The sequence below is a fragment of the Ambystoma mexicanum genome, chromosome 2p (assembly GCF_040938575.1).
Source record: "Ambystoma mexicanum isolate Mex_15411 chromosome 2p, UKY_AmexF1_1, whole genome shotgun sequence".
NCBI classification, from domain to species: domain Eukaryota; kingdom Metazoa; phylum Chordata; class Amphibia; order Caudata; family Ambystomatidae; genus Ambystoma; species Ambystoma mexicanum.
Window position 1 is genome coordinate 446,040,358 of NC_090923.1, and position 17,550 is coordinate 446,057,907.

The window sequence follows — 17,550 nt, forward strand, 5'->3', positions numbered from 1 at the left end:
CTGTGCTCATACATGTCCAGGAAGGCTGCCCGAGTGTATGCTAGTATTGCCATTTAAGAGCCTATTCCTGTTGGCTTCACCAGTACAAAATGCTGTGCCACAGTAGAGAAATATGCCCGGATTGGACCCACCAATGTGGGCGATTACCACGTCATGTTGCCACAGTGACTATTTGTCCAGACTGGACCCATCAATTTGGGCCAGTATAATGTAGGAACAATCATCATGTCGCCTTTACCTTTGATGTCCAGTAAAAATGCCATGGCACAGTAACCGCTGCCGTCCCTCCTACCTCACCCTTCTTCCTCCTCACTTCTCCCCCCCCTCCCCAAATCAGATCCCCTTAATGGGGTCACACACTTGCTCTGAACAGCTTGTCTGAAAAGACTGTAGAGCAAAGTGAAATTTTATATTAGGGCATTATTTCACCTCGATAACATCTAAACCGATGCATTCCCTTCAAGCCTACTTCCCAAAAATCTTTTTTTTTTTTAAAGCAGAAACCCAAGCTTGCAGCTGAATGCCCTCTACCAGCTTTAATATCAGTGTATCAGTGTATGGCTGTTGAGGGCAGGCGGCAAGGCATGCACGCTTCGCATGCTAATTAATCTGAAACAGTTCAAATGCCGAATTGATAAACTCGGCTAAACCTTCAAGCAAAATTAAATATTGAAACAGACCAGTTAAGCAATTTTACCATAATCGTTCCTTACTGTAGTAATGAGAGTGTAAATACAGCCTTGAGGAAGCAACAAAGGACGAAACATGGGCCACTTGCCAACTGAATATTTGTTTTACAGAAGCACATGTAAAATATAAAATCCAATAATTAATATATAAGATTTAAAATTAATCAACTAATATGATTGACAGAATCAACGTAATTCTTCGGGTGAACATAAACAGAACATTTGAAGTGTCCTTTGGATAACTATTAGTATAGCAATGTGGCGCAGAACAATACAGCAGATTTAAGTGTTCCTATTGCAGACAGCACTATCATTGCAAGGCATACCGTCTGATTAACAGCATGATTGACAAGGGTTCCCAGAGGCAGAAAAGCGACCATGATGTGGATGCTTGAACAGGCTGACATTCTATACTCATGTGGACATGTTTCTCAAATGGCATGCGCTGTTATACAGAGATCGATGATTGGGTTGTTCTCACTGACATATGTCTACAATAAAAGTGATTTAAGTTCATCTTAACGGTAATCCACGCTTAAACCCTCCACAACGTCAGCAGACTTGAGGCAAGTGAATCAGAATAGAGGAGTAGATCTGGCTCAGTAGTTCGAGCTACCTCCGCATCTTGACGCTCCGACAGACCAGAAAATCGCTTTATGGAATTTGTGGCAATCCGCAACCGGAGGGAAATGCGAATGCCTCGACTAAGTCATGTCATCATAACAAAGAGGCGCTCTGTCAGTGTTAATAAATAAACATTATGGCAATGCCACGCATGTATGCGAAGCAGATCCCATGAATGGTCAGCAACAGAGCAGCAATGGAGGGTGGAAGGCCATACATTACTTACTTCCTGCTGACAAGGAGCCCATCAGCAGGCTAATATCACACAGCCTAAGGAGGGCCTGCAATACAGACTCCCCCAGAAGCCACAGGGGCTTTCAAACATAGTTCTGAAAAGGGAGCGCCATGTACTTTCTGGTAGCAGTTAACACAGAGCTACAATTCTTTTTGAGGATATTTTCGCTCCAAATGCGAAAGAAGGTAAAACGATCTCTTTACGCCCTTTATGATTAGGTCTCAATTTCGGGGAACATATTTCCAAGTAACTGCAATGCGCAATATTTTTCCAATAAAGTACTATGGATTGGGGCTAAAAACTTACTTTCAGACATAAATGGGTCTGTTGAAAGTGTAATAATTGTTCACAGCAGATTATCAACAACAAACAATGGTTAAAAAGAGAGGTCTGTAGGTGAGCAGTTAAAGGTGCATGCTGCAATATATGCAACATTGTTTTGTACAGGAAAAACACTTGTATACATTTTCTGGCAAAAGATTGACAAATACCATACATTTCTATATTTGCTTTGAAAAACAAAAAACACATCTAGAATTAAAATAAGCACTGGCAATGCCAACAGTTTGGGCTTTTGTGTAGGCATAGGAAGGCCACTTGCCAGGCCCTCCCGCAGTTGTATTAACTGGCCATTGATGGTAACAGGCGCACAAAAGTGCGAGTACCTGAGCATTTAATAGCAGTGCCTGGCAAATGCCTAATACTTATACACAAGCCAAAACTTTATTTTTTTTTTTAAACTGGTCTTCAGTCAATGGCACACATACTGTTATAAATCGAGTGGCTCAGACATATTTATTACACCAGCAGCGCGTGTACTGCTTCAATTCATTCTCTCAGAAGACTGCTTTGAAAAAACCTCTGGCAGGCACTTAAGAGTGCAAAGTTTGATGGTAAGGCGTAATTAAAGCGCGCTCATTGAGTTATGCTAAAGTTCCTTAAACCGTGCACTGTTTCCATCTGCATGCTTTCTTGATGGGTCAGTAAAGCAAAGGGTCAGGGGGTAATTTAGTAGGGCTGAGGAGGGGCGAAACAAGAGCAAAAGCGCTGTGATGTGCTGTTGGCAGCTTCAGTTCGGCTGACACTGTTCACGGAGCGTAGGTGTATCTTTCAGTTAGCAGCCACCAAGTGCTGTTGGATGCGGCTATGGTGGGCCTGATTCACAGAGCGTTTTCCTATGGGATTGCACCATTTTAAAACGCTTCGGTGAATCAGCTCTATGTGTGGTTTGTTTGGTTGATGTGGTGTCCCAGGAGGAGGTGTTTTGGGCGGGTAGAGGGAGGAACTGGGTGTGAATGGACATAGGGATTAGCATAGCCATGGACAGTCAAAGCTTGGGCAAATAATCAAACACGCACAAGCTTCGTGTCCCTTCTCATGTTTCATTTCTCCTGACCTATACTCTAATGCAATAATTCCAGTTTATAGGTGCAGCAAGCGTTACCTACTAGCCCAAACTAAAAAACACAAATCATTGTACTTAGGGTTTCGCGTTTCCAATGTTTAACAATCCAAGAAAATACTGACATCTGGGTTAAAGTAGTACTCTGGAAGACACATTCTTGGTGCTGGCACACAATCGTTACAGTGTTGATGAAAACGTAAATCTGACGCTTCCATCTCACTTGCCAATAGAAGTTGATAATTAAGAGTAATCTAACCAAGATGGATACCATATCGCCTATCGATAAGAATAGCATTTTCTTTGGAACTAGAACAAACAATAGGCAGGTAGTAACACGTGTATTGGGCTGCAATTCAAGCCTTCTGGAGGTTTAGAGTGCTCTTGGGCAAACCACATCTGCGAGGAGGTGTAATTAAGGCTAGATTATAGCCACATTGCGGTGATAGGCCGATCTCTAAAGCCTGCCAGTCATAATCGACCCTTCTGACGTTGCGCACATTCCACCAAACGCTATGCACTTCCAGCACCTCCATCTGGTGCAGCAGGTTCGCAATGCTGCATTCCGAAATAACGTGGATACAGGCAGCCAATAATGTAAAACCTCAATTTAAAATTCACATAAACAACTAACCTGCATTGCTAAAGCTTCCTGCTGATGACGGCCTTCCTCCTGGACCTTTTCCAGTGCCAGCGAAAATTCTTCTCTAGCTTTGATTTCACAACTTAAAGCTACCTCTTGTGCTTCACTGACTTTGGATGCATTAGCTTTGTGAAGCTCAGCAAGTTCTCTGAGGAAAAACAAAAGAGCATCGATTACTTTTATTCTGCACCATATTCAATCGCTAGATGGCAGGATATGCACACAAGTTAAACCCCGAAAAGCCCAATGCAGCAAAAACAAACATAATTCGGTCATCATTGCCAAACTAAATGGCCAATTCACAGGTCTCGGTGATACTTTGTATCGATACAATGAAGCCTTGCCGGAGCGACTAATTACAGGTTTGCAAGCATTTGTTTGAGTCCTGGTTTTGGACGAAACATGGTACAGTTGGGTACCCATATGTGTTGTAATCGCACCTCTAAAGACATTACTAAAACATCATTTCACAAAAGTAATTGCTTCTAGTTCGAAATTCGTACTAAAAGCTGTGCAACATAATATAAATTGAGGTTACTCTTAAGAAATTTGCGAGAAAATGGCCTTTCACTGTCTGTGATATATACGGGTAAAGAATGATACCATAAGAATTTGATTCGCGAAAGTTAAAATTCGCATTAAATGCGGGGGATTGTAACTTAATGAATAGTGCATACAACTCTAAAGATGATATTTTTAAAGTACAAAAGAAGTCGCCACCTGCAGCGTATTCTGCAACGTGCGGAAGTCTGTAATACAGCTCCCTGTATTGCATAGCTTGGATTTAAATGTACTGGTCGATTAAACAGGTTTGTGCTCGAACCTGTGAATTAGTATCGTTTCATGTAGAGCGAAAATGTATACACACAGCGGAATTTCTATTTTTGGGCCACTATTTCGAGCTCTTCAACTTTTTGCTTTCTTCCTTTGTGTTTCGATTATATACTACTTTTTAGTGGCCACAGGGACTTCTCCCAAAATCCACCTGCTATTACAACCTTTTTTTTACCTTAAGGCATATTGCATTGGGTCGCCCCTAAGGTGCCCATTCCCAGGGGTGGTCCCTAGCCTCCCCCTGTGCCCTGGGGCAGTGGTATTCAAACTATTTTAAACTGATCATCCCCACCCCCTGATTACAAAATATTATTTCCGCCTCAAGCTATACTTGCACATATTTTCTATTAAAAGCAGTCGCCATAATCCCTTTTCAAAGAGCCTCGCCCACCCACAACATCCTACAGGCCCCATGGGGGGGGGCAGCCCCCACACTTTGAAAACCACTGCTACGGCGATGGGCAGCTAGACTTAACCATTTTTCCACATGCGGAGCCCAATGTACCTTTTTGGTACAGATTTATTTTATTTTTATAAATCCTGCTCTCACCATTGTGTGTATGCCGGATTAGGTTTTTGGCTCTAGGGGGCCAATCTGGGCCACCTGAAGTCTCCTGCAGTCTCCCTACATCTGTTGGATTGTGCCCACTACACAGAACCATTTCTTGGCCATTTTACTGATTCCATCCTTTTACTGCCAGAATCTTCAGATTGGCTGTGGGTCTTCAGGAAGTCCCGAAGGTGGTTGAAGCCTCACCTATCTGCCAGATCTTCAGCTTGGGATGTGCGAGGGTGCCACCAGCCACTGCCTCTGCCCTGGAACCATTTGCTGCTACGCTGTTGCCTTCTCTTGTGCATGAAACTGCTGGGAGCCATTTACATGGATTCCCTTCGCCAACATTTCGCTCCTAGCTTGAGGTCAGACGTCATGGGGGTACGACATGCATTTCTTCAATGAGTTTTTTTTGCCCAAAAAAACCCATCGAAAAAATAGGGGGCTGCCAGGAATGGTATATAAGTGGGGAGGATCGTGAATAGCGTTAGATTAATAGGAGGTTTAAGGGGGAACACCCACACAAAAAGAAAAACAAAATGTCGATAGGTTTTTCAAAGAAAAACATTTTGGCAAAAATACCACTGAAATGCAGGTGGATAAACAAACATAGAACTGTCATGGGAAGGTCATCTGTTTCTTTCCTGGGTTGCTGTGGCCTTCGTTAGGACAGACTTCAAGTGCTAGAAAACCGAATCATGCAAACCACACGTGTGAGAAAGCGTCATTTACTCACCGGTTTATTTTGCGCTGCTGGAGAAGTTTTTGCATAAACTACTGATGGGAGTACCTACCCGTGGGTCCTGGGGTGGGCAATTGCTCGAGATACTCACCGCGAGGTTCGCTCCTAGTCCTTGTTAGAGACTCCCTGGAGGCGTGTCTTTACCGCGTTTCCCATGGAGTTCTATTGAATTTAACCCTGCTCTGCTGCTTCTTCCTCTGGGGCTAGGTACACATTTCAACCTCTGAAGCACTTCTTTGGTATCTCATGTGGCCTTCCCTGGGGTTGCCCATCACAAAATCCACACTTGTGGGGGTCAAACAGACTTACCTCCACTAAAGCCCATGGCCCTTTAACTTTCTCTTATTCATTCCAATTGAACAGTGAACAACCTGGAATGCTCCTAAAATTGAACTGCCCCTGGACATGTACCCCAAATCCTCTAGGCCTTCACCAATCTCTGGATCAGGTTTGATATTTCTGGTACTTACCTGTGAGTTCTGATTGATTTTTAAAGTCTTCATATGCATTTCCACCATGGGACAGCAAGATTGTCACTATTTCCCACTGCAAGCAAGTTAGGACGTTCCCTTCAAATTCTGCTGCATCCTGTACAAGGCTGTCACCCAGAAGTCCCCAAGCTACCTCACTGAGAAATTCAGGCCTATGATCCACCAGAAGTAATCACATTTGGAGACTTGAAATCCACCAGTGTAGAAAGGAAGGAAGGAACCTGAAGACCTGCCTTTTCTGTCTACAACCCTAGACTCTGGAACCTCCTCCCCACCAACATTAGGCTTGCCCCTTTGCGTCTGCATTTCAGGCTGGAGCTCAAGACCCTCGTATTCAAGGAATGGCTCCTCCCCAACACCTTCATCCACACACCATTCCCCACCTTATCCTGAGACTTTTAGGGGAGCTTTCCTAAAGTCCACCTGGAGGTGAGACTATAAAACTATCCCTTGGTATACGTGTCCCCAACTCTTAGTACAAGTCTATACTACCCAACGGATTGGTAGTATGGCAGAGCAGCCAGGCTCATCTTGTGAGGAGGATGTGAGCTGTAGGTAACTACAATGAACCCAGTCAATACATAAGTCCAAAGAAACTCTTACACACTGGAAGTTATAATAAAATATACATTTATTTTATTTACACAGGGGCATGGCTATATGGCCACGAGCTAAGTCGCAGATTTTTTGCTGTTGGTAAAAGTGTTGCTTCCCTTCCCCCCCCCCCCCCATTGTCTACATATATGCGTTAGATTCTGACACTCGGTCCAGGACCTTCCACATATACCAGCGTTGGGATGTGCCCATAGGACACTGTATTGTATGGTGCAGGCCGGGAGAATGGCTCATGGGCAAAAATCATGTCTTGGAAGCACGACAACACTGAAGAGCCTGGGCTCGATAACCGGCGCTTAGAGGCTGGACACTGGCACGAAGTTCAATATAAAATTCCAATAAAAAAAAAAATGAACTTACCTGCTTGTTAGGTTCAATTGTTCCCTGGTTATACCCATCTCCCTGTCATTTTATGTTGGGTGCTTACCACTTGAATGTATAGACGTTACTGCTATTTTAAATAATATGCTAGTATCCTTTTCATAAGGTGCATTAATATCCAAAGCACTTATTTGAAATTATAGTTTTATGTGTGCTACTTAAGTATATATTTTGCAGTATACCCGAATAGTGTATTTTCTCGAGTGTGTGGACTAATTGGAGGTCTATGCCAACCCTACCACCTCTACCTGAATGTTCAGCCTCGTCACGCTGACACGTTATCTACACCATGAGGTATGGCTTCACTTTCTTGTCGGGTGCGATTCGTACAACCACTAACTTTAGGGGGAAGGCTTTCTCAACAGAGCGTGGTACACAAACTGCCTTAACAGAGAGGGAGGCTGTAAGGGAAGTAGAGTTACTCCCAATATTACCCCCAAAAAACTAAGTATGCCGGTATGCTGAAAAACAGACCTGATCAAATAACACAGAATATATACAAGGTCAAGTAAGTACTACATGTTAAATAAAACAGATAGTAAGACACATCATGTATAAAAAACAACCATCTGCATTAACAAACGGACACCCTTCTAATACTAAATGTAAACACACTACCTGGTGGTAGGCACTATAAATATGGGGTAAATGGTGGGGACGGGGAACCTAAAACATACATTTAGAGCTTCAGGAAGAGCTCCAGTTACAAGTTTGAGACGGGAGAAGAGAAGCAAAGCAGGATTCAAGCCAAAGTAAGTGTGCGGCAAACAGCAGCAGATGGGGACCTGCAAAAAACCCACAGTCCAAAGGAACCTCAGAGGGTATGTTTGACCCAGCCACATTTCTGTAGCTTCCTCCTTCAAGGCACACAACTCAGAAACGATCCCAACAAGGGTCAGCCAGCCGATCCATTGAGGAGGACCAGAGGGGAACACAGACAGCCCAGGAAGGATATACAGCAGCCAAAAGAGGAAACCAGAGCTTAAGGAAACGGACACAAGACCCAGCTGTAACCATTCTCCACTCCCTTTATGAGCAGAATCATGTTCCTCCCTCATCTTGTTCTGCTGCCGGTAACCAGCCCTGCTCTGGGCCCTCATTGCCACTTCATCTGCCTCCTCTTGCGAACCCCACCCAGGTCAAGATTACATTGCACAGGAATGCTCTAGCGCTAAGTGTGCAAAGGCTATCGTGTAGTGGGATGGCTAGAAAGGGAAATTGGATAGTTTTTCAAAGCTCAGGAGTTTAATGAAAGTTCAGGGTCACTCTCCTGTTTTGCTTATGCATTGGTAATGACAGTTAATAGTATCATTCAACAGGTGGTTCAGGTAAGGGAACCCAAGAGCAGGCCAAAAGTCAAATGGGTCAAGCATAGAAGCAACCAACTCATGACTGATCTTAGCAGGCCTTCAGTGTATCAACTCTTTTTACTGAGGAATTTGCACCATAGATTTATTCTTAATTGCACATTTTGTTGCCGTATTTTACTGGAAACAAGAAGATGGTTTCTTTTGGTGAGACAGTATTTTAGAAGACTAGACGGGGGCACAGGGAACTTGGGAAGGGGGTTATGGGGGTTATGGGAGGGGGTGTGGGCTCTCCTCTGCATTTTGCGAGACAAAAGCAGTAAAAAATAAAAACTCTGAAGTGAAAAATTGATCAGTAAAATCACTGGAGTCGGCTTCCCGACCTCTTTTGTAATGTAAATTGAGGAAAAGTAAACTACAAAATAAATCCTAAAATGATAGTCTTCATTACTGGAAGTGATAAGCGTACCACGACTTGATATATGTAATCTGTATTTGATACATGTGGGCAATTTCCAATATATATAGTATACAGGAGCGGGGGGGGGGGCATCAGCTCTTGGGCACTACCAGCCCATTTTACTCTTACCTATATGAACTATCAAGTGCAGCCTGAAGGCTCCTGTTCTTTTCCTGAAGTTCTTCTATGTCAGCCTGATGTTGAACAATGTCCTTCTCTTGCCGCTCCACCAGACTGTTCAACTTTTTAATGTTCTCTCGATGCTGTTTCTCCACTTCTTCTTTACCATCAAGCACCTACCAAGATGAGCAAATATTTAATGGCCGTTAAGAGTGTAAAACATGTATTGGTTGGCATGCCACACCTCTGCAATGTATTCTCCTTTTTAAGGAGTTTTCACTTGAACATTCAGGATCACTTAGAGTTGGGGAAAAAGCACTGTTTTGGTACTTGCCACTCAAGTATTTTAAATACATTTGTAGACACATTCACAAGTCTTTTTGAACTGACATTTGAACAATAAACTATAACCAAACTGAAAGGTCATGTCCCCAGCTCCTATTTTGACATTGAGTAAGGTTGACATCCCCAGTATCCCCCCATTGAAACATCCAAGCTAGCCCCAAATATCAAAGATCAATCTACTGTTGGAGAAACCAGGCTTGTGCAGCACAAACTGAAAAGACAATCATAGAACCATGTCGTGGAGAACATAATGTCAAGCAGTGTGTGAAGCTCAGGACAACCCGACTCGAAGAAATCACAAAAAGTATATACAGTGTTTATAAAAAATTATTTTTTTTTACTAATAACTTTCAGTGAAAAATAAATAACGAAAAAAAAATTGCATTTTTGGTAAAAGGATATATGGGGGAGGGGTAAGGGGTTAAAACGGGTTGGGGGTAATAAAGCTGGGGAAACAGAAGGAGTTGGGGGAACCCCCCCAAATAAAATAAAAAAACAGGGAAAAAAACAAAATGTGTTCGTTATTTATGTATTCGTTATAAAGACATAGATGTACTTCCAATACCATCAAGTGAAATAGTATTGTCGCTGGCACCTAAAAAGTCATGGTTTCCAGAATTTCATTGAACCTGCCTCATTTTATAAGGCAAATATAAATACATCCAGGGAGCAAGGATACCTACACAAATGCTATAGTAGGATAGCTTTTTCGATCCTTCCTCTCCCTCAGAGAAGTCCCCTTGCGGGACCGATGAAGGTAGGGTATCCCTGTGCCCTTCTCGAATTCTGAACGCTATTCTTAGATCTCGGCGGATCTTTGGGTCTTTTGGAGAGTCCCTAGCCTGCCGTTTGTGGTAATCGGCTGCCACAATTCTTGCCAGACTGACCTCGACGTCTTCACCAGTCAGGAGGTGCGTAGGTACATCTGATGGTTGTAAGGGAGTCTGTTTTCGGCGGAATCGGGGCCTTGCCCCTATCGGCCGCCTTTTCCGGCAGTGCCGTAACTTTCGGCGGCGGTAAGGCCTTGTCTCGAGTCTTTTGTTTGTCGTTGCTGTACGCTTTCCTGTGTTGCGTGTCGACGGAACTGTGTGTTTTGGGGGTAGCGCCCTTTGTCTTGGATTGCCCAGTCGCTAGGTGTGCATGTGGCTGCGGGGAGGGCTGCTGATCTCGATCAATCACCGAATTACTGGTGCACCCGTTGACACCGAAGTCTTTTTCGACGTAGTCGAAGTAAGGCTAGGGGTTGTGTGCTTAGTGTCAAGCACATGTCTGTCGACGGGGTGTGACTTCCCATAGCAGAGCTGTGCTCATCGGGGCTGGGGGACAGACGATGAGGAACGCCAACAACCTCCAGTTCGGAGGCTTGATAGACACTCTCACCGTCGTCACATTCGGTGGTAGCGGCAGTGGGAGAAGTCCCGGCCTTGGACATACTGTAGGCCGCCTACCATTTTACTCTACGCTCCTTCAAAGTCTTGGGGCGGAGGAGCTTACATGCCGCACACCCTTCCTCTTTATTATCGAGTTGGTTACACAGTCTGTGCTTATCCTTCCATAGAAATTTGCTCTTACAAATAGGGCAACAGCTAAATGCAGTCCTCTCCATAGCTGAGGTTACACAGAGTGACTAAGACCAACTGGGAAAGAGGGAAGGAAAGGTATTTTGCACCATCTGCTGCGGCAAACAGCAGCAGATGGGGACCTGCAAAAAGCCATAACCACAGTCCAAAGGAACCTCAGAGGGTATGTTTGGCCCAGCCACATTTCTGTAGCTTCCTCCTTCAAGGCACACAACTCAGAAACGATCAGAAACGATCCCAACAAGGGTCAGCCAGCCGATCCAGTGAGGAGGACCAGATGGGAGCACAGACAGCCCAGTAAGGATATACAGCAGCCAAAAGAGGAAACCAGAGCTTAAGGAAACGGACACACGACCCCACTCTCCCTACTGTATAGGCCGGCGGAAGGCCCGGCTACGTGGTCGGCAACGCCGAAAGGATCACCTTCCGTCGAATCTCGCAGGTCTGCGGCGGAAACTGGAACAGCCGTCGAGACAAGGGACGGAAGGGGTGATATTAAATATGTTTATAGAATAATTCAACCAAAGGTCATTGGACAATAGCAATGTTCTTTACGAACTCCGCATAGGGCGACCAGTTATCTGGGTGGAAAAAAACAATCCGAGGGACCTCGATGCATGAGGGATCTTGGGTACACTATACGTCACGTAGGAATAGTGTTACAGGCATGCCGATGTCGACGTCCCCTTTTGATTCTCGAAAGACATGTCATACTCCACGGTTACCACTGAATGTCGGACTATGCACAGCATGTGATTCTAAGCAGATTGACAAATATCAGAAACTATGTTTCATTAAGTCTCACCTGTGTATACTGAATACAATATGTGGCCAATGTTCGCCCCTCAGCTAAATGACAAGCCCATAGAGAATAAAACGATGTGTGGTTAACACTAAAAAACAGAAATGCATATTCAAAACAATCTGCTATTCTTATTTCTATTTCTTTGGAGAGGAAAAAAAAATATTGACTTCAAGAGTTGAAAAAAATCTGAAAAGGTTCAAGGAGTAAAGAATCACTGGTAATATTTATAGATGTAATGCAAAACATTTTCAAGATTATCATTTATAACCAACCTGTTTAAACTGTTGCAATTGTTCTTCCAGCTCCTTAATCTTTTTAGTCTGTTTTGCAATGGTATTTTCGTTATCTTTTTCCTTCACCCTTAATTTCTTAATGATATTGGAATTGTGATGCTGCTGCTTTGAAAGTTTCTCACCTAATCAACAAAAAATGCATCAGAAATGTAAATCTTTACAGGTTCATGTAATTTGTTCATGACATCATGCCACATTAACAGCTGTAATCGTGGCGCGGAAGGACATTAAACATATATTTAAAAAATACACATTGTATCTACATTATACTACACAGCTACTGCTGCTGCTACAGTGGAAAGTATAGATGAAATAGTTGCCCTAATAAGACAAAAGTTCAGGTTTTTGAAAAATAAGGTCTGGATGAATATTAGATTACACTCGGCAGGAAAGTGATTGCACTGAAATAAAATTTAGAAAATACCCACCTTCCTCCATAAGCCCTTTAATTTGTTCATCTCTTTCTTTCATTAGTTCTGCGGTTTCATTTGAGTTTAATCTAGTAGACAATTCTTCTTTGGCAGCCTTTACCTCCTTAAATCAAAAGCATGAGAGAAAAGTAACATTTGAAACAAATATTACAGTGCAATTAAGTACTTTTTCTCATGTGTCATTTTTGGTACGAATTATAAAAAACATGTGTACTATTGTAGTCTACACAACTTTGGGTACTCTAGGATTGACAAAGGACGCATGCAAGGTAGGTTGAGATATGCTTTATTCTAGGTCTGTTTGCTACAAAGAAAAAACAAATGGGGTTACATCAACCCCTTCAGTTCAACAGGTCTTCTGCTGGACCAATATTCTGCAATTAGGCTTTTCCCAATTCTTTTAAGGCTCCTGATAAGCCCATCAATTCTCTGGGCCCCCCTCGAGCAGCGCATCGTCCTGTAAAGCAGAAGTGCAACAATGTAGTAGGCCTTTCCTTCCCTCTTATAGCACCTCCTGTCTGAAGCAACCAATCCATCGCCTCCTTTTTGGCTCCCACCGATCCCATCTCTTTAGTGTAACTCCCGCCCACTGTCATGGCCGCTGTTCTCCCCTCGTGTACACCTGGTCCAGACTCTGTTGGCCTGCTTCTCCATTTTCCTGTGTGCTCCTCGGTTTTCTTCTGGTATCCCAGGTATGTTTTATCATTGTCCAGGTTTGCCTTCTCTGCTCTCGTCTTGGTGTGCGTGTGGCGACTCTCCGTTTTTGTCTGTGTTGGGTTTTGTTTGGGTGGGTTGTTTTCCCGCTGCGACGGGTAATCGCATTCCCACTACAGCAGGTACTTGGTCTCCCGCAGCAGGCAATTGTATCCATGCCGTGGTGGGTATTTGTCTTTCTGCTGCAGAGAGTGGCTGGTTTCCGGCAGCGGCCCCCTGTCCTCTCACCGCCTCAGGTCTGTGTTCCTGCTGTGGTGCCGGTTGTCTGTTTCCCCGCCGCAGCAGGTGTTTGTGCTCCTGCTGCCGTGGCTGCCTGTTTCACTGCCATGGTGATTGTCCGTTTCCCTGCTGCCTCCTCGCGCCGGCGCGTAGGAATGCAGAGTTGTTCCCCACAGGTACACAGATACGTTGCCATAAGTATGTGTGTTCATGTAGGTATTTGTTTTTATGATGTTCGAACATTTTCAAGTGTATTCCATCCAGCTCTCATTAATGATGCAACACTAATGTTCAAGCACAATTGGGGACCTTCATGGCCTTCAAACCTGGGGCTACTCCAAACATTTTAGTCTCCTTAGGAAAGTAGATTTGCTCTTAACAGTGTCCAGATTCTGGTTGTTGCCAGTGTTACGTTTCGTCATGGCCCCACCATTTTTGTGGCCATTGTAACCAGGCAGGGGTCTGTCTTGTTCTTTATGAAAGCAGTGGCTCAGATTTGTTGGAGTCCATTAATCTGGCAACAATACCAGGTTGCTCTTTGTACATGTGCGGCGACCAAGCATGGCCATACAGGGTAATTGTCCGGATGAACTCCAGGCATCTCCCCCAGATGATTCACCTCAGCTCTCCAATCTCTCAAATCCCATAACCATATCCTAGAATGGAGATGTCGGGCATACCTGTCGCCACACAATACAATAGCCTATGCCCAGCAGCTCAAAGCCTAAAGGGCAGAAATACGCAAGTCCAAAAAATCATTTTACTGAAATAGAATCACCAATGCCCCAAACAGCTGTAGGGCACTCGACAAGCTCCTCTCTGAATTCAAGGCCCCTGTATGCACCACCTCTTCCCCCCTTCCCACACCCAAACACTCAGCCCTGGAAAGAAACCTTGTTACTAAAATACCATTGCTCACGCCCCAATCCCCAGCATCCACGACCAGGTTTTCAGATCTACCCTCCACACGCCCCCTCGTCTCTTCCTTCTCCAACCCTGAATTTCTAAAACAACCGATTCATAGCTAAACTAATAACCAAACAGCATACACCCAGTTAAAGAACCTCAGACTCGGAAGGTTGTGCCGCACTAATTGTTCTCAACATCTCGCCAGCCTTCGACACCACTGACCACCTCACTCTCACAGATAGACCCTCACTCTCTTGGCATCAGGGACACAGCTCTGAAGTGGATATCCTCCTTCCTCTCCAACATGACTCCCTTCTCCTCGACTCTACACTGTGTTACACACAGAGTTCCACAGTGCGCCTCGCTCTCCCCCTCTGCTCTTTAACCTCTACTTGAGGCCCCTCCACACGGCCTGTCTTGCAACAACTACGCAGATGACACCCAAATCATCTCCAAGGTCCCAAAATGCCCTTCCTCCACGTCTCCTGATCTCGCGTCATGCCTCAATGAAATCAACCACTGGATGACTGCTAACCACCTCCATCTCCATCTCAACCCCGGAGAAACTGAGATCATAATCTTGGTTCCATGTGTAAAAATCACAGAATAAATGGCTGTGGTTACAAAATATCGTGGCAAAAAGGCTGTGGTTTCGCCGCCACAATCCATGTAGAGGATGCGGGGGACACACCCGCTCCCCTTAAATGGTATAATAGGGTACACCTTTACCTGGTCAAACCACAGCATTTTTGCTGTGATTTATTTTACAGGCGACATTTTGCAGCGATTTTATCACTGCATACCATGATCTGTGGGAAGGCTGCCCTCTTCACCCATTCCACCCCATGGCCGCACTCACTTGGCCCACCCTCCTCCACCTACAACACAGTAAAAAACAATGGATGCACTATGGACTCAGACCCGACCCCATCATATCACATAACATCCACTCAGTGACAAAAACCTGCTACCTACACTTACGCATTCTCCGACGTATCTTCCCCTACCTGACCTTCCCACACAGAATTGCTGCTATTGTGGCCATTGTCCTCTCACACTTACACTATGTGAACACCCTATACTCCAAGGACCCCGCATCACAATTTAGAAAACTCCAACAGGTACAAAACAATGCAGCAAGGCTCCTTCATGCCCTAGGCCCTATAGAACACATCACACCTGCCCTCTGTGTCCTTCACTGGCTACCAATCGGGCAACGATCCACCTACCCACCGAGTACTACACAACACAGGACCAGGCTATCTGCAACACAAACTGACACCCTACAGGCTCACCAGAAACCCGGAGATCCGGCACAGCTCTCCTATTCGTCAGCCCAGTCACATAATAGGGGGATCTTTTTCAGTACAACTCCCACTATCTGGAACTCGATTCCATTTAGCATCTGCCGCATAGAGGATCACTTCGCTTTCCAGAAGGCTCTCAAGACATAGCACTTCCCTTTTGCATCGTAACTGACCTAGTCCACCTCCTGGGTGGATTATCACCAGCAAACAGGAAGGCCGGGGGGACCCGATGAGTCACATGAGGAGACAACAAGGTGGTGCCTAGCCCGCACAGAAAGGATTCCAGTCAAACCTTACGATACGATTTGCATAACCTCATGGTAACTAGATATCAGCCTTGATTCACTGGTACGTATAGCACTCCATCACAAAGGAACCTAGCTGTATCCCTCTCGGGCGCATCCACCCACCTGCAAACATCTGCAATAATCACTTCACAACACACATTACCACTACCAATAGAAAGCAGCTGAGTCCCACTAAATAAATTCGGTCCGGTCCAGATGTGCACATAATCAGTCAGCCTGAGTCACTTACTCTCCCGACAGTCTATCACAGCATCCATCCACTATCCCGATCTCCATGGGTCGCTATCAGGCACTTAACCACCCCTACGTACCATTGTGCTGGCTAAAAATGCACACACATTTTAGAATCCTCTTTCACATCTCGGATCTCAGTCCTACAAGAGTGTTCAACCCACAGCGCTTTGAAGCCATACAAGCAGTAGACGCTATACAAATGCCATATAAGATAGCATGAGCACAAAAGGGCTTCAGGTGGATGTGCCTGTGTGTGCGATATCTAGAAGTATTCTCGAATCTACATGAATACTGCAAACAGCACTTATTGGCTGCCCGCCAAAGTTTTCAAGTGCATGTATGTCCGAATGGAGAAGTAGTTGATCCCTACCCTCACCTAGAGCCCCTAGCAGGGCACCGTTACGAGTTCCACTGTAATGGGGGACCACAAGTGGCCATGCTGCCTTTTTCCCCAGTAATGTGGCTTCTGATTCTGGCCGTCACCATAACACAATCAGGAGGCTGCTGCAACACCCTTTCTTCATCCAGTCTCCATCGCTGTGGTCGTCCAACTTCAGAGGTCTTAATACTGTTGCTCGGAAAACAAAAACACCTGGATGTGAAAATGAGACAGAATTCTCATCACTGCCAAGATTTTGATCTACTTCCTTCAGCTTACCTTCACATCTTTGGGGGTCTGTGGCTTACAGATTGGGTATGGTTCCAAAGTTTCGTTTTGGAGAGTGTTCAAATAGCAGTCAGATATGGTGGAGCTGTGAGAAACCAAAGGGTGTCTCACCTACTAGTCCCCAGGGATCGATCTCTCTCGGGTGGCCAGGGCATGGCCATCGCCTTTGAATCCAGACCCTGGTCGGTGGACCAGTGCGGGAGGATCACCTAGGTTAGGGGTCTTCAGGGAGTGGGGGTGAGACGACCGAGGCGCAGTGTTCCCCCCCCCTTTCCCGTACCCATGACCTGCCATATTTTATAAGATTCTTCAATGTCCCAACCACCCCACTCCTTTTCTACACAAACACTGGGCCGAGGAACAGGGCGACAGAGTAAAGAAGACAACCCTTCCATTGGACATGTCCAGCTAATCGGGTTAGGCAAAGTCAGGAAATTGACTTCAATCACGTACATCCGATACCCACACGGATAAAAGGCGGAATGTAGAGAGACACTCTGAGCAAGGTGGAACACGAGAACGGGCAGACCTTCCATGGTGAAGTCGAACGTATTGGAGCAGAGAGATGGACTGCGGGACGAGAGAAAAGGTTAGAGAATCGCACGAGTTCCCTGCAGGAGGTTGTTGCCTCTAAAGAGCCGT

General features: G+C 45.0%; 1 protein-coding gene across 2 annotated transcripts in view; it reads right to left on the minus strand.

Annotated features, from left to right (window-relative positions):
* Window positions 1-17,550, minus strand: part of TMF1 (TATA element modulatory factor 1) — a 418,170-nt gene that overhangs the window by 232,702 nt on the left and 167,918 nt on the right. For both annotated transcript variants that reach the window (XM_069643800.1, XM_069643801.1), the window contains exons 5-8: window positions 12,548-12,653; window positions 12,099-12,241; window positions 9,106-9,272; window positions 3,585-3,741 (exon numbers count right to left, since the gene is read on the minus strand). In XM_069643800.1, the coding sequence (XP_069499901.1) occupies window positions 3,585-3,741; window positions 9,106-9,272; window positions 12,099-12,241; window positions 12,548-12,653 (573 nt within the window). The remainder of the gene's footprint in view (window positions 1-3,584; window positions 3,742-9,105; window positions 9,273-12,098; window positions 12,242-12,547; window positions 12,654-17,550) is intronic.